Here is a 25,371-nt window from a genome sequence, read left to right as displayed (position 1 = left end):
AGTTTAAGCTTTTCCTTTAATATGATGACTGCCTATTGTCACATTTGCATAACAACAAATCATAGGGTACCTTTTTTAAATACTATTCTTATTTAGCAGTTTAACTGTTTGTACTTAATCCCCATTAATTCATTATACACCCTTCCATAATGGTGAGTTACCTCCAGTAGGTCTACTTTTTAGACTTAAGATGGTTTTATAAAGTTTATAAAGGAAAAATCCAGGTTTTCAGGCTAATTTATATTACAGACAGCCAGCAAATTGCTCTCACACGTTCATTTAGGATATGCATACAAAAATTGTTATATTGAATCACTATTGCAGTAGTGTTAGCTCTTATTCAGGCAATGATATGAAGAGGTCTAGAAAGCTGTTAAATAAAGTGTTTGTGGTGCAGAATGCAAAGATTATGACAGTGTGATGGTTGTAGGTTAAAGTTCTGAGAAGACTGGCATAGACTTTGGTCTTCTTGGAAAAGAGCAACTATAATATCATTACCTCTTAGCTTTGATCTTCAAACAAGGCCGGAGTAACAAGGTCCATGAATCAGTTGTAGGTCTGTTTATAGCAACTGAATTAACTGACAATATTCATTTTTACATTTATCTCATTAGATCATGTTATTAAGAGAGCTAGATTTTGGTGAACCTATTTGAATGACTGCTTTTTCAGTCGGAATGTACCAATTATTTAATATTTAATATGTCTATACTATAGACTAATGAGGAAAAATCCCCACTCAAAAGTAGCAGGAAGATGTTAGTAGATGCTTTTCCATTCTAGAGCAACTTTATATTCTTTTCAAACTGTATGTGTTTTGTCATAACTATAATTTCTTATACTTCCATTACTTTTCTGATTTATTAGTGTTTACACCGGTAAGCATCTGTAATAGCCAAAAGCATTTTATTATTATGGTCATATGTATATGAATATGTAGATGTAGTATATATAATAAAATGAATTAAATTAAAGTACATGCAGCATGGCGACAAAACAGATAGTGTTTCAAGGTAAAGGGTTTGATCCTGAGCTCTAGTACTTGGGGCGCAGATTGGTGACTCTAAATTTCCACACTGGTAAAAAAAAAAAAAAAAAAAGTTCTCCTCACTGCAAGGGACTGGCACCTTATCCATTGTGTGTTCCCAAATTTCATATCCACTGCGACCCTGAACAGGACTAAGAATGATTTGATTTATATTTAACACTATTTCTATTCTATTTCAATTCTATTTCAGGGTATATAAAATAGTAAGGTATCAGTAGCAGTACAGCTGACAGCATTGCCACCTCACCACCCCAGCATTCCCAGTTTGATCCAGTTACTCAAAGTGCAGAGTTTTACATTTTCTTCCTGTGTCCGTGTTGATTTCTTCTTCTTTAGTTTCCTCCCACTTCCCAAACATGCCAGTATGTGGATGGCTGACTCTAAATTGCCCCTAGGTGTGAATGAATGTGTAAATTGGTGTGTGTGTTTGTTTGAGTGCTTGATGTCCAGCGATGGACTGGCATCCCATCCATGTGTATTCCTGTCCTGCCCAGTGCTCTTCTAATCCTTAACCAGGCTCCAGATGCACTGTGAGTCTGATCAGGATAAAGCAGAATAGATTAATAAAGAGAAATAAAGATTTCTGTTTACAGCTCAGGACATGCAGGCCTCACTGCAAACATACTGTCTAATTACTTTACCGAGACATCTACAGTATTTGTTTTTAAAAAGTGAGCTACACACTGTCCTGGAACTCATTCTTCCTTCGCTCCGTTCTCTTTCCAATGGGGAAGCTTGTTGACAAATTAAGATGTGTCATTTCAGTTTAAAGTGCACTGCATGGATTACAGCAAGCATTCCTTGAGCACACAGCAACACATATACACACAGCCTCAGCACATAATAAGCACTGTCCCGACTATGTGGTTTGTGTTTCCCCATGTGCAATCGTAGAGAAGCCACATGAAAAGTTCTTGGTATTAAAGGACAAGTCTTGGTTGGGAGGGATTTTGTCATGCAACAAGACTGTGTTTTTTACTTTTTTCTCAACTTTTTGGAAAAATTCAGCCACTGCTGCATTTGTCAGTCAAACCACACATTTTTCCTTCACCACTGGGTTTGTAAGTGGCAAGTGTTTTTCATTAATGGTTAATTGGTTATATATCACTTCAGTCTGTTTTTTATCAAGCACCTGACTTAAGTATGTAGATATTTATACTGATAGGAATCGAATTATTGCACATTATCGTAGTGGACATTTCATTATTAGCTTAAAGCTTAAAGACTTCTCTGTATCATATCAAGAGAATCAATATCAATGGGGACAGGGCTGACAATTGCTTAGTGATTAGTCTCTGCATTGTGAGTGGAGTTTTTATTTTCTCCCTGAGCTTCAGGGTTCTCCTTTGTATATTCCTGCTTCCTTCCCAGTCCAAAGATGTGGCTTCTCTAAATAGTTTGTAGTGTGTAAATGAGATGTGTGTGAGATTACGATCTGCAATGATTTGGCTCCCAGTCCAGGGTGTCCACTGCATGGTACCTTTAGTCTACTGGAATTGGCTACATGATCCCTGTGACCCTTTGTAGGATACACAGTACAAAAAATGGATATACAGATAGATGGATGGATGGATGGATGGATGGATGGATGGATAAAGATGTGGCCCATTTCTTAAAAATATAGTTTAGTGTATTTTGCCCAACAGTAGTTCTATGAACATTCTGGGATTTAAACTCACTACCTTCTTACCAGCTCAGACTCTTAAGACTATGTGACAATGTCTCTTATTATCTGAACACCAGGGTATCAAGACAATTGAGCGTACAGTAACAGCAGATATTGTTACAAAGCAACTTTAGATATAAAGAAAGAACCAAAACCATGGTCAAAGTGGAACCCACTTCTGGGTAACACCTGAGAGTAGGATTACAAGTCATTACAGTATACAGTTAATTTATTACATTTCAATTGTTTTAATAGTTTTGTCTTGTCATAACAGATTTTGAGTTTTGTTGACAGATTCATGATTGCAAAAAATGAGTTTAAAAAAAGTATAAAAAACCCTTTATAGCACTTTTTAGCATTTTAAATTTTGAGTTTCTTTTCTCCTCTGTTTACCCATCCATCCATCATTCCAAGTCACCATCTGCATGTCCATCAATCCATCAATTGATCTGCACCTGCTGCCTGTTTCATCAAACAGGAGAAAGAGACAGAAGTGCATGAAGACAAGAAGAATCCATTATTACAGAGAAACCCAGAATAGACATCTTTTTATTACAAGCCGGTCCAGTGGTGGTGGTGGTGGTGAGGAAATTACAGGGAGCTCTTCTCACACATAAAACGGTTGCAATGCTGAAACCAGAAACCTCAATAAAGGCTGAATTAGAAAATCTTTAGTTTTTTACTCCCCTTATTTTTTAAAAAACATTTCTTCATTTCTTTCCCCCTCTCTTCTGAGTTTTGTTTTATGTTGTGCTTCAGCAGGCTGTTTTGTGGCTTCTCTCTGAAGCCTGTGGTAGGAAAATACGCTCACTTGTGGCCAGCTGGAATGCCACTCCTGAACTTAACATCTGTTGGGAGGAAGATGTTAAAAGGGGTAGGGTTATAGCATGAAAAAAGCTGCTAATCTTATGCTCAGATTTTGCAAATTTGTGTCATGTGTTGCTTTGGAACACACAAACAGTATCCTCAAGATGCCTGTGGAAAGATGAGTTGGTCTTTAGATCTTTGAGGCTTCTTTACGGCTCCATATTTATGCAAAATGTTGAGCGGTTACTACACATCCGCTCCTCGATTGAGCATTTAATTACTTCTTAAACAGCTTGTCATCTATGTGTAGTAATATGTAACAGGTGTTGTTTGTGCTTGAATGAGCATGACAAACCACTTTATAGATATCATAGAATATTTTCTCTAATAACCTCCATGTTGTAAATGCAATATCATATCATTTCACAGAAGGAATATGTTAGAGTTGGAGTATCAAAGTACACCATCTCCAGGTAAAGAGTTCCTTTTTTGCTTCAACAGCAAATTGCATCTACCAGTTTCACCACAGTGGAGAGCCTAAGCAGTCTGGTGGTAGTTCGGGGTATTGTGGACCACTCCCTACATGCTGCTAATTGGTGTAATCACTGCAGTAATGAAGTATAGTGGTTTCTCCAAGTGTGATTACAGGTCGTCAGTTCCCAGAGGAAATGAGGGGTTGGGGAGCAGAGGAATTCTCTGTGATATGGGTGTTTTTGCTCATTTACGGGATGTGCGAGTGAGGCGTGTGCTGTTGTTTTGACGCTGTTGCTGATGGTAGCTGCTGTCAGGCATTCTGTCAGGAAGTAAACAAACTGGGTGCAGATGGCCTTTGATTTTCCCCAGCTTCCTTGTTCGAGTCTTATCTAAAAGTTTGCCACTTTCTACAGGACGTAGTGCTTTGTGCGAGTGTGTCCAGAGGAAGCGTTCTTTGCTTAAAAGTTTCTCTTTGATGTCTCAGGATATTAAATACTGATTCTCATTTGGATTTCATTTAGATATCAAGTTTGTCACACATGTTTCTACTAACATTCTTTAGGAAATTATTCAGGTTTTGCAAAGTAACATCAGATTAAAATGTATTTGTGGTTAAGGGATTGTAAATCGATTGATATATCATTACTGGATTTAAATGTGGTCACATAAAAGAGTAATAAATAATTTAGCTTTGTAATAAAAAGATGAACATAAATATCATTCACAGATATTTTCCCCTGTCTTACCACAACTAAAATTAAAGTAATAATTTACATGGCACTTATTGTTTTTTTCTTCAAGTGTACGTACATCCAACCATTTTCTGTACTGATTATCCTACACAAGATTGTGAGGAGCCTGGAGCTTATTCAAAGCAGGAGACACCAAGTATGAGGTGAAAACCATTGCAGGACACAATCTCACATGCACCCGCATACATACAGTACACACAATCAAGCATCCATTCACACACCATGGACAATTTAGAGATACCAATCAGCCAACAACAAATGTCTTTGGACTGGGTGAGGAAACCCAGTATAATCAACAAACAAATGTACATACAGTAGTATGCTTGTAGTTAACTTGGTAGTAACTTTGTTAATTGGTAGTAACTAATAAATAATTTCTATTATTATTTACATTTTGTATTTGAACTGTTGTATTAACTTCCACAGCCTAAACCTTTTTAGCAAGATCCAGATTCCTGCACAAATAATTTCTAAAATATTAGTAAATAATAAATAATAATAAAAATTAAATACAACCTTATTCCTTAAACACAAGTTTTACCCGTTGGATGTAAAATATCTTTATCAAACTAAAGCTGAAAAAAGTGTGTTAGGAGACTATAAATACAAATCAATAGTATAATGACCATCCACAACCTTCATTTGACACCACTGGTTTAGACCGTATTGGTCCATTGGGGTAATTATTTTTAAAGATAAGGTAATTGGAACCTACTGTTCCAATGAATTCAAGTGTGACTTTCAAGTGTGGTAGTAACACAGGCATTATAAAGGCACACTGTATGTTGTGTTAAAGAAGATTTATTGCTATTGTCCTCCGATTACTCAAATATGTGCTCATGTGAGAACAAGTCTCCTGACTCCATGAATGTGTATAAACTGAGAAAGTTAACTACTTACACAGGTTTATAGCTAATAATTAGGAGTTATTAGTTGTCCAGAAGATATACAGTATAAAACTGTACAAGTAATGCTTAGTAGTTGCTTTCTTAGTTGGCAATGAATGAGTCCAATATTCATCTGCAGATAAAAATTAGTTTTCTTTCATTTTTAAAATAACTACATCAATGAGTTATTTAATTTTATAGAGTTATTTAATTTTTCCTTAGGTAAAGGAGCAGATCTAGAGGGCTCATGGACATAAAACATGTGGTGAACTGGGATGTTTGGATGCTGTCATGTTATCACTCTCGCAAGTTGCTGGATGCTTTATATCCCAGGAAGCCGTCATGTCTGTGTCAACTTCTGGCTGTGCCTTTTAGTTATGCTGTCATAGCTAGTCTTGCCAAGGTCCCTACCTGCATAATGTATGTAATGTACATAATGACATAATGTACATTGTCTTAAACCATCACATAATTACAAGCATAATATTTACATAACAAGCACATAATATTTTTCTTAATCTCTCTCTCTCTCTCTCTCTCTCTCTCTCTCTCTCTCTCTCTCTCTCTCTCTCTCTCTCTCTCTCTTACTCTGTTGAGCTATACATGCCACTCCAGAGCCATCTATGAACTGCCATTGTGGCAGGATAAAATTAGTGTTAAGTCTATCATGAACTCAGAAATTATGCAGACCTATTAGTTACTCAGGAACTTGTACAATTTCACTCGACTACAGTTTCAGAAAGGACATTATTTACATTTACATTATTTACTGTACTGTCACGCAAATGAGGATGGGGTTCCTCTCTGGTTCCTCTCAAGGTTACTTACACCATCTCATGGAGTTTTTTCTTGTCACCGTTGCCTCAGGTTTCTCATTAGGGATAGATGTTAGAGTTAAATAGTAAGTTAATTTTAAACTTTACATTTTTTATTCTATATTTCTATAATCCCTTAAATCTGCTTTGAGATAATTTCCATTGTTAAATGTGCTACATGAGAAATTGAATTGAATTAATTAATATAAGATTCGAGCAAGTCTTTATAAGATGAATTTCAGTTTACCCTTTTACCATCTTTATGGCAATAAAATAACCTTTTCTGAGAAATCAGTGACTCACAGAGTAGGCGTCTATTTTAACATCCTGTAATGTGGTGTCGTTTAGTTAGCTTATTTTTCTGAGTCTCTTTTTCCTTGGGGTTTTTCTGAATCACCTTTACTACGCGAATGATAAACTTATCCTCATTCTACAGACCTTAACACAAACACCTACAGTAGCTACATTTAGGGCAGCCTATTGCACTATGGTTTTGCACACAGATGATGAAATAGGACATTCACCATCAAAGTCCACTGTGAGGTATTTATGGAGAATAATTTTCCTCCATCTGAAATGCGAAAAAAAGGAGTCTTGTTTTCAGGTTGTTTGCTATGGTTGACTTGTCCTTAGGTGAAGAAGAACGAGCTAAGTCTTCTGTGTCCTGCTTCCTAACCTCAGAGTTAACCCCAGACTCCGTCTGCCCCCACGCTGCCCGACTTAAATAGGGACAGTATGGGGCTTATGGCAGAAGCTCGGCTAGAGAGTGAGAGAGAGTGCGTGTGTGTAGAGGTGGCAAGTCAGTGATTAATGCTGTTTATGGTGATTTAATGTGTTTATGAGAACGGTAATCTGCACAGTTTGGCTGTGGGATTAATCACTTATGAGAAAGCACTGACTCAATGACAGTGTGCAGTAAAATGACCGACAACAATTGAAACTCTTCCTGAAGTTTATACTGACTTTACATCATAAGGGCATGCCAAGAAGTAGTCAGAACCACTTTACTTCAGTATTTACTGTGTGTTGCCTTCCTGACAGTGACATGACCTTTTTTTTTGTGAATCATCAATCATAGTTTGTTACTTTTACGTTTGACTAACCATGCCAGAGAAATAAGGGTGCTTGCATGAAATAAATTTTTTTTTTACAGTTTGCTTTAATAGGACTACCTTTCCTTAAACTTAAGTGTTCCTTTAAAAAAAACATCAAAGTACTAATACTTTGATGTGAATTGAGTTTGTGTACTTTACCCACCCGTGCAAAGAGGCAAGGTCAGTTGAAACAGTGTCGCAGCAATGCGTGACCTAGATTCCTTGCTTATGTTATCTCCAAATGTCTGGGTTTCACTGCCCACTTGCCTCTGGATGGCTGGTTTTATTTATTTTTATATTTTTTTAAATAAAATTTGTCATTGAATAAGCATTTGACTACCTATAGTTTTTGAAGCCTCACTCTAAATCACATGTATTTTATATGTAATATATATACTAAGATAGATAGATTAGATAAGATTAGATTAGATTAGATTAGATTAGATTAAGTCAATTTTTGTTTTCTTGAAATTGAGTGTTTGTCATGAGTAGGAATAGATTCCCAGCTAACACCTCTTGCTGTAAAGATCAATATTGACCTTTGTGGTAATTATAACTCCCTCAAAATTACTCAGTGGGGCATATGTCAACAGCAAGCTTTTCTAATTCAGATTACCTGATCAAGGTAAGGCAAATTTTAATTTTGTTAACTTCAATATTTATCCCTTACCACTGCATTGCTGACCTCTACACTGCCCCTGGTTTGCCCTAGAACATTATTGAGTTTTAAAATATTACTCAGCAAGTGCTACAGTTTGCATGAATGGTACTTCACTTCATGATGTTCAAAAAGTGCTTTTCATATGTGACTTCTTCCATCTAAGAATCAGTTTACTTGTAGATATGACATTATGTCATGATGAAAATACTTGTGTACAGGAGCGGCACGCACAATTCTTTCTTTTCCCTTCTGCCTTGTCAATCAATGAGAAAAAAGTAGTTAAATCTCTCTGTTAGCCATACATGTAATTACAGCTTGCCAAACTGTTACTAAATATGCTCTCACTGGGTTTCTGGTTTTGTTTTTTCCTCCCCTTTCCCCTTTTGAAGGAGTTCTAATTGGTGGAGACAGTGTGTCAGGATTAGAGGCTGGGTGTTTTAAACCCCAACACCCTCCAAAACCACATGGTCCCCCCTTCTCTGTCGTTTCTGCGCTGTACTGCAGTGTTTATGAAGACTGTACAGATCTGTGTTTACTATCGTCTGCCTTTCAGCAACACTGCACTGTTCTCATATGACACCCATGAACCCCTCTCCCCAAACAGGGCTGCAAATTTATTCTTACACACAATATAAGAAGGGATATGGGTGGACAATCTGGCTGCCCTTTATTAGACCAGACTTCTTTGTAGGCTAGAGTTACAGCTTGGTCCGGAAAAGCATTTCCCTTTAGGCTGTTTATCATACAGTAGGGGCAAGTTACACTTTAACCAATTATGATAATTAGAACAAAAGCAAAAAAAGGAGAATGTGAACATGATTGTTCACTTTTGTAGTGTACAGAATTCCACAGGTACAGAAATTGGAATTGGCATTAATGAAGCTACAAAATGATCCATGACTGATCCAGTACATCCAATACCGCTCTGTTTAAAATCTGGAAGCCCTGCCTATGACCCTTACAACAAGATCTGATCATGTTTACCACAGTAAAAACCAAAAATGACCACCATATTTGTATGTCAGCTCCCATGGTAGCACCCTCCTGCGCTGATGCTGTATAGAGCAGATCTGGAGGTGCAGGACAGGTGTATGAGTGCAATCAATCAGCTTCTATCATCACCTCGTCCTGCCAGCGATGTCGACTCTGCATCAAACCCATTGAGGGTGCTGTACTCCTGGTGCACCTCAGCCGTCTCCACTCCACACACTTCCTGTCTCAGCAGCACGGCTTAAGCAAACACAGCACACAAAAGCCCCACAGTGCCACAGCCTGCGAGCCAAACGTGCAAAACTGTTTAAGCCCCCGTCCACGCTAGTGTCAGAGTTGCTCTGTCAAGGACTCATGGGATTCAATTTCGATGAACTTCTTAAATACTAATTAAAGATTCTTCTTTGTTTTATGAACTTGAACTCATACACATAAGATCTAAACAGACATGATGTGTTGGAGGATATTACACACAATATTCCTACATAGTAAAACCCAAAGGCACACAATATATCATTACACCCTATTGTCCCTCACTATACATACTCGTAGACTATGCAGACTCGTACTTGGACCACTTTATGTTATATGAAATACAACCAAAACAAAGGCGGACTTATCTTTGGGAGTAACCTGCAGCAATTGTGTGCCCACACAATAAATACATGAAAAATAAAAAAGCATGGCCATGTATGCCCATGCCCACTGCCCAACAAGACTGAACCCCTGCTGGGAGCATGGAGCCACGTTTCTGTGTTCGAGCAGACTGAATTTCCTACGTCCACCTACCAGACTGCTTAATGCTACAATCTCAGATTAATCATTTGGCCTAGGTTCTGGCAACAGTAGAAACAATGTTCATACAGGTCAAGGAGCAGTATCTTAAAGGTCAGGGTTTGCTTTTAAATTTTGAAAGTTTTTGATATATTCTGCAGCCTTTGTCTTATGTCTACAGAATGTATTGAAATAGCACAAGCATGCAGAGTTTTAAGGTATAGAGATCACTACTAACTTGTTACTAATTTTTCATAATGGTGCTGCTGTACAGTCAGTATTCCTTTTAAGTTAAGACAACTCAGTTTCATATCAGGCAAGTACTAATTAACCTAGCTGCTTTTTCATAGGAAATAGGGGCAACACAGCATCATACTTGAGATATGTCAATTTTTGTTTGCTTTTTTCATGACTGTGTTGCAACAAGAGTTCAGTCGACCTGGAGCTGAGAAAGGATCCGGGAATAAAAGGCTAAAGGAGACCAATCTATTTACCTCCTTTTCTCTCTCTCTCTCTCTCTCTCTCTCTCTCTCTCTCTCTCTCTCTCTCTCTCTCTCTCTCCTCACCTCTCTCCTCACTTCCCTTTTATTTCTCAGGTAAAACATTTACAGACACTCAGTCAATAAATGTTCAAGCTGTTCCGTCATGTGAACTTGCGCAGGTAATGCAAAACCTGTCCATTCTGGAGTTATAGGACAGCTCAGACTAAATCTTGGGTTAAACTGCTTGGGCTCTCTCTGTTTTTTTTTCAGGAGGTTTTGGTGATTTCTGAGGTCCGAGGGATCTTTGTTTAGCCTGTCAAATAAAACCTCCAGTTTAAATAAACAAAACATTGAACTTGTCAAATAAAAACCACCAACTTGTTTGATTTTGGAACAACCATTTAGAAGGGTTGAACTTTCAGTGGTTTCACCAAGAATCTTTACATGAACGCTTCATGTGCAACCTTTTTGGGCAGGATTTTGTCAAATAAACATTTAGAAATAAAAAAACATGAAGAGAAGCCAAAAAAAATGTTGGACTTGGTTGGTCAGCAGAGCTTCCTTAATATAATAATATGTACATTGTATCTCACATCTTATTGTGTTATATACAACACAGGCATCAAATAATAGATTTGAACAGTGGTACACAGATAGATTAATATAGTTATAACACCAAGAAAACACACCTTTGAGACTGGATTGTTCCAGCACAGCTGGGCATTGAGCTGATGTGATCATTTTCCTATCACATCTGGCCTTACTGACCTTAAGTTTTCTTCTATCCTCCATCCGTGTCTCTTGTTCTCTTTCTCTCTGTCTGTCTGTTTCTCTCTCTCTCTCTCTCTCTCTCTCTCTCTCTCTCTCTCTCTCACACACACACACACACACACACACACACACTGGTCTTGCAAAGGCCATTACTTCTCTAAAAATATCAAAAACTGCAAATACAAATAATTATATAAAAGCTCACGAGTACAAATATATAAATATAAAGTACATAATGAATTTATTGATATTTGCTTTTTCAGAGCTGAGGGAGTGGCGGAGCAGTGGCGCACCAGAGTGGCCCTGGTGCTCTTTAAAGTGGTGCTCTGGGCTGTGGGAATGTACGCTTTTGGGTCGTGGCACTGAGCGATGGTGAGCAACCCTGGCTTTTGCTCACACAACATCCCTGATCGCTCCACTCGCCCGTTCAGACTACACCTTTCATTTCAAGAGCTTTCCATAACATGCCAGCCACCATATTAAGTGTCAGGATATTTCTGCCTTTCCTCTCTCTCTCTCTCTCTCTCTCTCTCTCTCTCTCTCTCTCTCTCTCTCTCTCTCTCATTGATTTTGTCCCTTTTTTGTCTTCCTGTACTTTTATTCTTTTTCTCTTAATTTACAGAAGTCTAATTTATGTCCCGGAAAGGCTGTTCTAAAGAGATAGTGTATATGATGATTAAAGCTTCGGAGACAATGGCATTATTATTTCCACTGATTAGGAAGTCAATCCAATGAATTCTGCTCTTCTGAAGTAGCGTGATTGAGCACCAGCTGTTGACACGTCAACTCCAAGATCAGAGAACAGTGTTTTGGTTATGGTGCATCTGGACGCTGGTCTCTGATTGCACTTGTCTGCTTTAAATCACTATTGATGACAAATTGGAGCTGAGGTGGGGTCTTTAGCACACGCTAGCTTGCCCCAGAAGCAGCTCCTGCTTTTTGGCGGCTGTGTGGGAGTTGCCATTATTACTTCCTTCAGATTTTAATCTTTTGTGAACATGAAGTTTGTTCAATGAGTCCACTTCAATTTCCTTCCTACTCTGGATTTCAACTTTCAATTGTGAGTACACACTGAAACCCTCCACCCATGTCTATATGTGGAAATAACGTTCAAATTACTAAAAGTAGATATCCTCCAATATACGGAAACTTTGTAAATTGTCCTGTCACCTGAGTCATTTATGAGCAGATTATTTAGGCATTACAGTATATGCTCAAAATTTAAAATGATGGCTGTCCTGTGCTTAAAGTAGTTGACTACGTGAATGAGTGATAATGTGCTTTTCATGAAACCTAAATCACTGACTATAACTCTGCTTGAATTGAAATCTATAAACCAAAGCAGTAGGGTAAATATAACCTTACTGTAAACATCCTGTTCAGTATAATCACCATAGCACAGCTCTTTGACCCGTAGCTACGCTCAACCAGGCCTTTTTTTTCTCACCTCTGCATTCTACATGAGCTGAAAGAGCTTTGGACTAATTTAAACACAACACATATCTGTAAGCTGAGGTACAAATACAGCACACACACAAATCGTGATGACAGAAAAGCTATCAGCTATAAATCAGACTGTGGTTTCTGGATGATATAACAAACTCCAGTCAGTCTGCTGCTTTTAAGAACTTTTTCTTCAAGCATTCCCCTTGATGATATGTGAGACTGCATTCATTGCAGTGCGGTATTTTTGTCCATTATGGTGCTAGGTGAGCACGTTTGTGGTGTGGCCATGTTTACCTGTGGTCAGATCTGCTATACTGCTCTGCTGTGAGCCTTCGTCTACATATAGGTGAGAAAGGGAGTGAGTGGACCTGAAAACAGATGCGGAAAAAGTTAAAATTAGAAGAAAAGGCCCTACTATTTTTCAGCGCTACAGTCATAAACAAAATACCAGTTGGAATGACCGGGGTGTTCATTCACTAATTTAATTGGTTTGCTAAATTTTGAGCCTCACATAAAACAACTGAAGCATCTGAAGAAAAAAAAAACCCAAAAAAAACCTTCGCGCATGACTTCATCATTCAGGTACAGACTCGTCTGATAAAACGTCTGCCCTCTCCATGTGTCAGTCATTTAATTCATCATATGTGCTAGGTGTTTTAACCTTTTCCAGGCTCCATGGTGGATATAACAAATGATAGAGAAGCAAGAGAATGGGTCCTGCGTGTCCATGTTGTATAGGCTTGTCTCGTGATCCTCTGCGGGATGCCGCTGTCACCCCGGCTGTGGCTAGCTGCTCTGCTGCAGGCTTCAAAGAGTGCAAGCCTGCCCACAGCCCTAATTAGAGGGTCCCTGCCTGGAGCTGGGGACAAGCTAGCGGAAAGTGTGCGCAAGTGCACACACCACGCTTCGCTAGCAGCGAGCTGACATGGGCTGGGGATGAAGGGAGGAGTAGCGACCTCATCAAATCTGTCCCATGATTCCTATGCATTTCTGTCTTATCCATAAACACACTTTTTCTCACTTCCTGTTTTATTCTCTCATCCTCTCATCCCTGTCTACTTTCCTCTATTTTCTGTGTGTACACACAGGAAATTACTTGTATAGTGTTCATGTTATAGCTTCTATTCAAGTACATGTGCGAAACAGCCCTAGACAGCTGCTGTGGAGATGGATGTGGAGAAACATGTGCCGCCCAAAACCCCAAACCCAAATGAAAAAACAATCACTATGCTTCAGTAATCACCATGACAACTCCTCATCCCTCTCTTTCCATTATCGTCTCCTTCCTTTTTCACTCCATAAGCAGACTTTGTATAGGCTGTTTATGTTAACGCTGGCCCATCATTGTTTATGTTACCTCAGGATTTAACTGTTTTAACCATATTGTCACAGCCTAGTTAAAGAAAACGGGCTGTTAGCCAGCACACAGCTGGCAGGGCCAGTGGCGGTGTAGTAAAATATAAATATAATAAGAACGTTTTTGAGCTGGTGTATCCATTCTGAGCAGTGAAACATCACCACAATGACCACAGCTGTGGCATACGTGCAGGAACGAAAAAAAAAAGGCCAGGCCTCAAGAGCCTGAGAGACGGAGCCAGCAGGAGCAAGGAGCAGGCAAAGATGTGCAATATGTACTTCAGCTCCATATTTATTGCTAGAGTCAGCATATTTGTCCTAAACACTGGGAGCATCCTCTCACATTCATAAACAACTTCGCTGACATGCTGATGATTCTTTCTGATTCAACTTTAAATTACTTTGTGGTTTCAGGATAGATGTCTAAACTTTACATCTAAATTTAACTGAATTTGTGAATGGACCGATATTTATTGTGATGCAATAACAGTTTTGAAGAATACATTTGAAATTAAATGCTGACACTACAGTACCTAACTGCTCTGCCTAATAACGGTCTTATATTTAGCCGAGAGGATTTAGGCCAGCAGAGATCAGGAAGGATTTTGGGTAACAAGGAAAAAGAAAAAAGTGAAGGTGAATCTAAAGGTATAGCAACAGAAAGAGAAAGCAAGGGGGCAGATTTCACAGGCTGCCATTGATGCATTGAGTTATTCAGGGCTCTGGACTTTGGGCCTCAATTACAGCTATTTGGCAGGAGCACTTACGCAGAGAGACGCGGCTGTGGCAAGTTTGGACCACGCTGCCCGACCCTTTGCTCTTCCCCTGGGCAGTGCTTTGTTTTTTTAGCAGGCCGCTAGCTCAGGCCGCTTTTAGCCTCTGCTTTTAGACATCTCTGGTATTATTTTTTCCTTGCTCGCTCCAACGATGGCCTCAGCCATTCAGGGAGCCCAAGTGCTTGAAGAAGGAACAAAATTATCAGTCACTGACATTATGCTTCCTGTATGCAGAAATTCTATGACATGTGTCTTGTCTCTTTGTTTTGCTCCAAGAAAACCTCTAACCTTTGCACTGATTTCAGTATGAATTAACTGATGCAGAGTGAGTCCTTGAAGTTTGTGATTAAGGCTCCTAGTATGAAGGGACAGGAAAAGAGAGAAAGTGAGGGGAGAGAGAGTGAGAGAGAGAGACAGAGAGAGAGAGAGAGAGAGAGAGAGAGAGAGAGAGAGAGAGAGAGAGAGAGAGAGAGAGTTCTCTATAAGGCTGTTGGGGACAGCAGGAAGTGGTGAGGGCAAGAAAGCAGCAACTATTACCTTGAGGAGAACGAAAGGCCGTCTGAAACACCGAATCCCACCGCAATCCACAAGAACGCCAGTCCTGCAGTATAAAAACAACTAAAAACAGAGTTGTTTACCATTTAATACCAGAAAAACACCAATGCCCTCTCTCCCTGCCTCTCTTTTTCCTCCTTCTCTTCCCATCTCCCCCTCTCCCCCATTATATCTTTTGCGGGTTAAGTCCTTGGGTAGCTCTAGTATTCATGTGACAGCCCTTCGATTACTTTACTGTCACTGATTGGCTGATGTTATGTGAAAAGCTCCCATCTCCTCCTGGTTTATCCCTCATGTCCTCTCATTTCACAATGGAAAATTAATAACTCTTGATACACCAATAGTCTGCTTCTCTTGCATGCCTGATGCTCAGTGACCATTGTAGCACTAATAGCCATTCAGGCTGTGGGCTCTTCCTCTTGAGGCTACAAGGGAATTTTGATTGCATATAAACACATCAGAAGTATCTGAAGTACAATCAGCAGTCAAGTTCAATAGGCAGGGTATGCACTTAAATGTATTTCACCCGAAAGAACAAGGTCACACTCCATAGGCTACACACACTCTGTAATCGGGTGTATGTGACCTACAGTTTTATCTGCCATACGATTTCATCTGTATGTTCTATATGTACATACTTGATAGAGCTGCTTTTATTTCACCCAAGTCTTTCTCCCAAAAATATTTCATGTTGCATCTTCTGCTGCCTCTTTAAGTGATATGTGATAAGAAAATGAGCATTTAAAATGAAATTAACACCACTTCCATTTATTGAAGAAACAATTTATTATAAGGGATCAGAAGTATAAAGACATCGGTGGTAGTGTGAATGAGAATTAGATCGAAGAGCTTTTTGGTTAAAGAATGAATCAGAATGAAATAGCAGACTTTCTTTTGGTGAAAGAGTGAATGAAAATGAGATAATAGTCTTTTTGATGAATGAGCAAATGAGAATGAGTTAGCAGTCTTTCTTACATTTACATTTAAATTTAAAGGATTTGGCAGATACCCTTATCCAGATGTACAATTGTGCATTGAAGTCTTTATCAATAAATATATCAATATTGGTTTACAAGTTCACAGCATTTTTTTGGTGACAGGGTGAATGAGAATGAGATAGCAATGCTTGATTTTACTCTTTACTTCTCTGTCCCGCATGAAGACAGACAGACCTAAACAGAACCAAAATATCATATTATTAAATACTCCTGTGGACCAAAATACTTTATCCACACAAATAATAAAAAATATAAATCAATGCCAGACCGCAATCGTTGGTAAAATTTGCTTTTGAAATGGGCACAAAACCACAAGCTTCTTTTTGGCAAATATTTGAGGAGCTAATTTAGAAGACGTGCGGCTGTTTTTCTTGCTCGTTTAAGAAAGAGCTAACAGAGTGCAAGTGTCACAGATCTAGCTTTTCTCAAGGCTTTCGCCACCGGCCGACCGACAGGCAGACTCATCGACAGAGGCACACAGTCCTCCATCTGTGTAAGTGGAGCATCCTCTCTCTCTTACTCTCTCTCCCTCTCAGTGCGGTAAAATAAGAGCTGCGCCTGTGAAAGCTTGTTCCTAATTATACTCTGCCCTCTCCCCCTTACCTGCTCCATCTGCAATTAGAACAGTGGAGCCCTCAGGAGAGTCGTGCCACTGTCCATCACCTGAGTACTGCCTGGCACAGACTGCAGCCCTGTGACGGAAGATAAAATTAGACGGTATTCTCAGTCTCAAAGACAGAACAATATTGCATGCAATCACTTTGGAGATTGTGGATAACTGCTAAATGCACTTTGCTACACTGAGCTGGTGGGATGTACAGTAGATTGTTAACCTGGCAAATTAGAGGTATGTTACAGAGTATGAATGCTGCTTCTATGAATTGCAAGTTGTTTGGTAAGAAATAAAAAGTAACCTAATCTGTTCCCATTTTAAAACTTTAAACACAAGGGCAGATTCATTCTTCATAGAGTAATGAGCACATAGGTGACATTAGGTAAGGGTAAATCAGCCTTATGACCCCAATTACACCCTTGCTCTAACCTCAAACCACATCTTTAAGAGGTCTATTAATCCTGTGTATGCAGACTTCGTGTAGACTTAATGAATCAATCCTACTTTGTTTAAATCGCCATAATGAATGCTGTACTTTAGCTAGTACAGTAATATAATTATGTCGCCATAAATTTCCACCCAAGAAACAATTCATGTACTACACATATTTAGCGCAACCCCTTAGTCTGATTATACCCAAACTTTGCCACCTCATGACATAGAGCACGGAGACATGGGTTATTTTAAATAATTTAATTAATTTAAATATAATTATTATAAAAGAAAATTGGATTTCGTTATTCTGATTAGTGCAATCAATATGTGTATGTGCGTTCGTGTGTGTGTATGCAGTCTGTACTGTATATCTACTCACGTGTGCGCACGCTCACCGGGTCAGTGTAGGAGGAGGAGGAGGAAACGAAGGCTGCTGTTAGTCTGAGGTTTGAGGTGACTCAGGGCCACAACACTGCGCGCCGATCCGCGCATGAAACCAAGTGCACTTCAGTAATCAATGTAGAGGTTGGAAAAACTGTGGTATAGTACACAAAGTGGGGAAACAACAGCAGTCCTGCTGCATCAGCGGCGTGTTTGCGTGCGTGTGTGCGCGCGAGTGTTTGTGTTTGTGTGTGTGTGTGTGTGGGTGTGTGTGTCAGAGCGGCCGAGTCGGCGATCCGTGGCAGAGCCGGTGTATATCGCGGGGGGGAGGAGTGGCGCAGGCGGGCAGCATAGGAGTAGGAGTGCAGGAGCGCCAGGGCGCGGTCATTACAGCTTTCTTTACTGATCACTCTTGCTCCAGAGACGACTGGACGAAGTACACCAGAAAGCAAAGACGAGCGCAGAGCATGAGGATTTCTCCTCTCAGCAACCGGCTCTCAGTCTTCACTGTGCACCCTAGCAGTCTGTCACTGCGCGCCGCTTTCCGAATCTCTCCGCTAAGTTAAATAAACGGACTTACCAGGACTCCCGTATATTCCCTAAATAAATGGACACGTTCTCATTTTCATTTCGCTGTTTATCGTCAGTGCGTATGGAGAGGCACTGTCCTCTCGGCACCACTGGATCTTGCTTTTGTTTTGACGTTTGCCCCTTGCGACGCATGACAACCTCGCCGTAGACCGCGCGTACTTTTTACGCACAGACGATGACGAGGATAAAAGGAATAAGGAATTAAAGATCCCTCAATTTATTCACCCCCTTTGGGGGATTAAGGAGCTAAAAGGGGAGTGCGGAGGAAGGGGGACAGTTTGAGTTTCACCCTTGACCCGTGGCCCCCGTAGCACTCCGTGTTTGGGGGCTTTCTTGTTTTGAGAGGGGGTAATGCGTGTTCCCGCGGTGCTGGGGCTCCTGGTCGCCTGCGCGCTGATCTGCGCCCCGGTGAGCGAAGCGTGCGGCCCGGGCAGGGGCTACGGCAAGCGGCGGCCTCCCAAGAAACTCACGCCGCTCAACTACAAACACTTCAGCCCGAACGTGGCCGAGAAGACGTTGGGTGCCAGTGGCAGACTAGAGGGCAAGATCACGAGGAACTCAGAGCGCTTCAAGGAGCTCACGCCCAACTACAACCCCGACATCATCTTCAAGGATGAGGAGAACACGGGCGCGGACCGGCTCATGACCCAGGTAAGCGATTCGATTACGGACCCATTAGGAGATGCGCTCGGCGCCGGGGATCCGGTTACACGGCGCATTTGGAGCGGCCGCGCACCTCTCCGCGTCTCTCTCTCCCTGTCTCTCTCTCTCTCCTCGCCCTTTGCTCCGCGTTTAAGGCTTTAGTAAAGCGCTGCTATCGATCGCCGCTGCTTTCATCTGGGTCACGTTAAAGGAGGATTGATCTTTCTGAACATTGCTTCTGTACAGAGAAAACCCCTGTGCTGAATTCACAGTCACAGCGTTGACTCGTGTTCATTCGCGGTGTTCATTAGGCACCATGGGCACCAGTCAAGCAGTCGAAACTAGAGCTGTCATTTTCAGTGGAACATAGGCGGCATGTCTCTGTTTTATATTTCATTAAGTACTACAGTACATTTTTTGGACTTCATACTTTTACACTGCAAATCTCCTTTACTGAGTAAACACCTGCACTGTTAACATTAGAATCTTTGCGTCTGGCTGCAATAGATAAGTTAATTTAGTTTATAGTTTAATTTGAGATTACTCACTTGAATGCTTCCCCTCAAAGGTTGTGCTCAATTAACATGCAATCAGAAAACCTTTATCTATTATTTTATATCTATTATTACTTATGTAGTTGTAGCGTTATAACAGGATGAATTAATTCATTAACACGACTTACAGGCAATATTTACAGTTGTTTATTTGTCTTTATATATAAACATAATTGAATTACATGGAATTTAATTTTCAAAGATCTACCACATGTAAAAGGAGGTTGTCACCAACAATATAGCTGAGTATCATATAACTGGTGCAGTTGCTTAAACATCACATTCATCATTATTGTCCTTGTTGCTTAAATGCATCCATGTTGATTATTTTTTAAGTGATTTTATTGAATTTTATGTAGTATACCTATGTAGGTTGGTCACCCATAAGGGCGTAACAGGTGCTTTTCCATGACATGTATTTTAGCAATAAAAACCTGTATTAACTTCACCTGCACACTAACTGATCAAAACACCTTTACACACAACATTGTAGAGCATCTTATATGCCTTATTTAGAAACCGTAAACCATCCGACATTTACGTCAAGAATAAAAAAAAGTCTTTGTGGTTTTTTTGCTTTCAGAACAAATATTGCTGAAAATAGCAGGCTGCCCTGTTTGTGTTCTGTGTGTTGGCAGTGTCTGCTTGTTTCTATAATAAAAATAAAAATATGACTAATATACAAGGAATATAAAAACTTGAAAATGTGATTAAAATGTCAAAAGCAAAAAACCTTTGGTTAGTATTTTTTAACGGACTCCTAGGTTCCTCTTTTTAAATGATGAACTAATAAATGTGTGACATTGTAAATTATGTCTTTGGGAAAAACAAACCTGCTGTTATACCTTGATGAAACCATCCTGACACTGTGGTTTCTGAGGTGTTTCTCAGGTGTTTGAGGAAGTAAAAATGTGTAACTGCTTGGCATTTGACACAAAGTATTAACCCAGAAACGAAGTACAGTTCTCTGAAGAGTAGGATAAGGAATGAAGATATGTACTTATTCACTTCAGTGGAATTTCTTATAGAGATATAATATTTCTTATAGAGATATAAATGTCTTTTTTAGGTTAGACATTTAGAGAGCATGAATAAGGATGTGCAGATGTTTCTAAAATATTTTACATAATGTTTCCGTATGAAAGTTCTGCAAATAAATCTTACGTAAACACTTTTCATTTGTTGGAGAAAGGCCATGTTCTATGTGTTTCTATGATTATAAACTTTGACCATATCTGACAGTCACCTTTGTGCTTTACTGATCACTTGTTGATTGCGTGTCAATGTATTTTGCTCTATTACTGAAAGATGCATTTTCTTCATGTTATATAGTCCCTAATTTTTTCCTTGTTAAAACCGAATATGAAGTTACTAATAGATACTGCTACTTTAATGACTGGCTGTTTTTTTTTGCACTCAGAATTTGTCTATGCACTATCCATACACTTTCATCCGGACAGAACTAGGCCAGTGCTTAGTATTAGTAATGATGAAACAGACCTGCAGTGCTCTAGTTTTCAGAAAGCTGCATTTGCCTTTTTGTGTGTATAATTTTGATGTGACATGTCTGATCTTGCAGCGTTGTAAGGACAAGCTGAATTCGCTGGCCATCTCCGTCATGAACATGTGGCCAGGTGTGAAGCTGAGGGTCACTGAGGGCTGGGATGAAGACGGGAATCATCTTGAGGAATCGCTACACTATGAAGGCAGGGCAGTGGACATCACCACTTCTGACCGTGACCGTAATAAATACGGCATGCTGGCACGGCTGGCGGTTGAGGCTGGCTTTGACTGGGTTTACTATGAGTCCAAAGCACATGTCCACTGCAGCGTGAAGTCAGGTAGGAAAAAGACTTCGCACTTAAAGACTATCAAGATTGGCAAAGGCATAAAAATATCACATTTTACTTTTGTGCAGTTCTTAGATTAGAAAAAGTTGTAGTATTGATTTAAGATAAAAAATCAATAATATTTTAGAAATGGGAAATTGTCATTCTTAATGTTAAAGCAATCAGATTTCTTAGGTGAGAGTTAAAGTAAACCCCAGTAGCACCTGTTTGTAACAAGAGTCCTAATTGCACTTATCATTTAATTACTACGCAGCTAATTGGTTAAATCTGTACTGTACAATACACAAAGTGCTAGAAAATTCTGGACTGTATGTAAAGTTGAATGAGTTTCACTCATTTTGGCTGTGAACTGGAAAGTGTTCTTTTTCATTTGCATTTACATCCATGATTTGTTAGTCATGCTAATATTACGCCTTCCAGACCAAACATACACCAAATTCAATGACAACAGTCGTCAGAAATACGTATGATTGTAGTGATAGACTCATGGGTGTGACCGGTTCAGCAGCAGTGCTCAGGTGTGTCCGGTTGTGTATTATGATGTTTTCTCATTAGTAGGTGAGGTAAGTGGGAGACTTGGATGGTAGGTGATGACCGGGTAACAGACCACATCATTAGGCCATAAACACCTCCCTATGCTCATGTCATCAGGGAATAAATTACCAACCAGGAAGGAAAGAGAGGAATTTTTCTAGTTATAACTCTTCTATTGTCTGTGTTATCAAAATCATCTTTTGTACACTGTGAGTAATGTTTGACTTAATCAGAGCTAATTCTTAACTTTGTAAGGAAGGCACTTTGTCTCCTAATTCCCCATCTACTTGTGTATTCTCGTCCCATACTTTTATTATTTGTATATTTTTGTGACACTGAAATTTCCATTATCCATTTCAGTCAGAAAAAAAGTTGCATGAATAGATTTTGACCTCTTGTTGCACTCTTTTTACACATACACACAAAACTTGACCCTATGTCCTATAACTTTTTTGTGTTAGCGCAACACTTAAGTTTGAAAAAATGTGTCAGTTTTTGGGCCCCTTTTGAGGAATGGGACTTCTGTGTGTGGACGTTTATGAAGCACTTTTGTTATCACTCTGATAGGGAGTGCAAACACAGGCAAGTCCTGTTGTCTGCGCTTGCCTTATCAAAGTCCTTTATAGGTGTGTTCTGCCTTGCAAGGAGCAGTACCACTGCATGTTTTCATATTGAACTAAAGGATTTTTGAGTAGTACAACATTAAATATTTATGATATTGGATTGGATTTATGATTTTAACTTAGATGTTTACTAAAAAAATTATCACAGCGCAGGATTTTTGTAGGATCTGTTAGATTTTATCCTTTATTTTTATATGTTGAACTGCAACATTTTGAAAAATTTACACAAAAGTATAACCTATGCTATCAAGATGAACTGTGGTGATGTGATATAGAAAAAAAATTAAAAGAAATCCTCTTACCCATTCAGTAAAGGCACACTGACCTCTAAATCTCTCCCTTTGTAGTTGTGGAAACTGAGTTTCATAATGTGTACCTTTGGGTCCTATAATGTAGGTGTGGAAAGGGCAGAGGGCAGACTGAGAGAGTGAGAGACTCAGTGAGACAGAATGTTAAAAGTAGAGCAAGTTACTAAAGTGCTTTTGAGATGATTAACCTGCTCCTTTGTTTTCCAGACGGTTATTCCGTTGTTCCTTTTCTAAGATCTCTTATCTCAGCCATGTCTTATCACCTGGCCTTGGTCCTCACCTTTCCCAAATATTTGTTTTCAGCTCTACGGAGACTTGACTCTCGTTGTCGGCTCTATAGCATCTTGCAAAGCTTGACTCAGTAACTTCTGTAAGAGGGAAGCAGAGTCTGTGTTAAAGGCTTGCGGTTATTTATTAGCTTATATTGTATTTTTATGCTGTGACTCAAGTTGAGTGAAAAGAGAAAACTCATTAGCTTTAAGAATGGCGTTTAAAATGTTTGCTTGCACACAATGTTGTTTTGCCACTGTATCTGACTTTAAATTTTATTGCTTTTTTTAACGTGTTTGCAACGAGTGAGAGAGGATCAGGGAGACAGAGACGGAGTGAAGTGTGTGCTTAAGTATCACAGCATGCTTACTGTACGTTAACAAACATTGCTTGATGGAACAGATTGCTCTTTGAGCTTAGAATAAGTTAAGAAGGGTTTTTATAGCATCCTTGAGCCACAGTGTTGCTGATTTATAGGAGTATCATACAAATTTCTAAATATGTGTCTGTCTCTTTTTATAAGAACACTCTGTGGCTGCTAAGACAGGTGGCTGTTTTCCGGGAGGAGCTCTGGTCATTCTGGAGAATGGGAGCAGGAAGGTCATGCAGGATCTGCAGCTGGGTGAACGAGTCTTGGCAGCATCGAATGATGACGGCAGTGGGCAGCTCATCTTCAGCGAGGTCATTGGCTTCCTAGACCACCAAACTTCCGCCCGCACCCTGTTTTATACGATAGAGACAGACTCTGGTGCTGCATTAAGCCTCACCGCTGCCCACCTCGTGTTTGTGGCTGAGGGGAACTGCTCGGGCCCGGCACCCAGGGGACAGCTCAGGACTGTGTTCGCCAGCGAGGTGCAGCTGGGTCAGTGTGTGGTTTCGGCTCAGGGACCGGGACTAGAAGGAAGGCTGTCCCGAGTGATTAGGGTTCAGCTACAGGAAGACATGGGGGTGTATGCACCTCTAACCCTACACGGCACTGTTGTGGTTAATGACATTGTGTCTTCCTGTTATGCTGCCGTGGATGAACACTGGCTTGCCCACGTTGCTTTCGGCCCGCTAAGGGTACTTCATCATTTGGGAGGGCCGATGGGCCACCAGGCTGAAGGGGTGCACTGGTATTCCTCACTGCTGCACTGGATCGGAACACACATACTCGACCCAAAACATTTTCACCCCTGGAGTGCGGTAGCTTCTGACAGATGAGAGGGAGAGAAATAAAATGCAAGAAAGAAATCAGACAGAGTGATAGAACTGGGGGAATGGAATAACATTTTTTTGTCCTATTAAAAAAAATGTTTCTCTTTAAAGACTTAAAGAGTGCAGTAATTCTCTGGGTGTGTTCTCACTTGGAGGACATCCCCAAAACTATTCAAAAACCCACATGTAAAAATATTCAATGCAAAACTCTTTGAAATGGGTTTCTTTTATTGCCTACACTGGAGCATACTCACAAACACACAAACACGCACACTTCTACATATATGTGCATACGTGATATTAATAACCATTCTTATACTGACTGAGGTAATGCAACAGAGGTAAGCTGTAGATACATTAGCTCAGGTAAGCAGTAGCTCAGACATAGGAACGCAGTCTTAGCCTGTCTGATACTGTAGCTGTTTTATTAGAATAAAGTGTTATATGGAGATAACACAGGCTTTGGGACAAACAATCAAATGCAGTCTAAAGGCAACTAAGAAAATCTCCCAGATCTGCTAGAATTTTCACTCCTGAGCTGTCGTACCATTCTGTAAGTTATTTGTTACGTCCTGTTTCTCTCTTACAAGTCCAAACTCTGTGTCTTAGACTTTCACTGCTCTAATGTTTCATGTTTTCCTGCTGGAAATGTTCTTTGTAACTTTATCATGTATTTAAAAGTCACATTGTACACTGTATTTCTACATATAGCATAAACAAGGGGTAAAATACACAACAATGCAACTTTAGCTATACTAATTTGGCTGTGCTGCTTACTATTTATTAACTTCACTCAGTACAGATGTGTCAGAGATCAGCCTGTTGAGCATCCCTGCTCAGTATTCTAATTCCCTATGTATGCTTTATGGAGTCATACTCACAATCTGGCGTGCTTTATTTACCTTTTTTGTGGCATTATTAACTTTTTACCAAAAAAAGATGTCAAAATTATATGTTCATAAAAATATTTAAAGATCTATTTTTCAAAATTAAACTATATGGAAATATTATTGGTGCCTTT

The 25,371-nt window shown here is 39.7% G+C and overlaps 1 protein-coding gene and 1 long non-coding RNA gene across 3 annotated transcripts; one reads left to right on the top strand and one right to left on the bottom strand.

The window, feature by feature from the left end:
• Positions 1 to 17,919, bottom strand: LOC132850314 (uncharacterized). Of its 2 annotated transcripts, XR_009648968.1 has the most exons (7): positions 17,780 to 17,919; positions 16,956 to 17,044; positions 15,337 to 15,417; positions 15,088 to 15,154; positions 14,791 to 14,980; positions 12,962 to 13,035; positions 1 to 1,584 (listed from the first exon to the last, which is right to left on the bottom strand). It is a non-coding gene; the product is annotated as an uncharacterized LOC132850314 (long non-coding RNA). The 2 variants fall into 2 exon arrangements; XR_009648969.1 differs by lacking the exons at positions 14,791 to 14,980; positions 15,088 to 15,154.
• Positions 17,920 to 18,117: 198 nt separating this feature from the next.
• Positions 18,118 to 25,360, top strand: ihha (Indian hedgehog signaling molecule a). The gene is made up of 3 exons (XM_060876772.1): positions 18,118 to 19,023; positions 21,148 to 21,409; positions 23,677 to 25,360. Exons 1-3 carry the CDS (start codon positions 18,724 to 18,726, stop codon positions 24,354 to 24,356), a joined length of 1,242 nt encoding a protein of 413 aa, XP_060732755.1. The 5' UTR covers positions 18,118 to 18,723; the 3' UTR covers positions 24,357 to 25,360.
• Positions 25,361 to 25,371: the final 11 nt, after the last annotated feature.

The sequence above is a fragment of the Tachysurus vachellii genome, chromosome 8 (genome assembly GCF_030014155.1).
Source record: "Tachysurus vachellii isolate PV-2020 chromosome 8, HZAU_Pvac_v1, whole genome shotgun sequence".
Classification (NCBI taxonomy): domain Eukaryota; kingdom Metazoa; phylum Chordata; class Actinopteri; order Siluriformes; family Bagridae; genus Tachysurus; species Tachysurus vachellii.
Note: the sequence above shows the minus strand (reverse complement) of the source record. Positions and strands in the feature narration are given on the sequence as shown.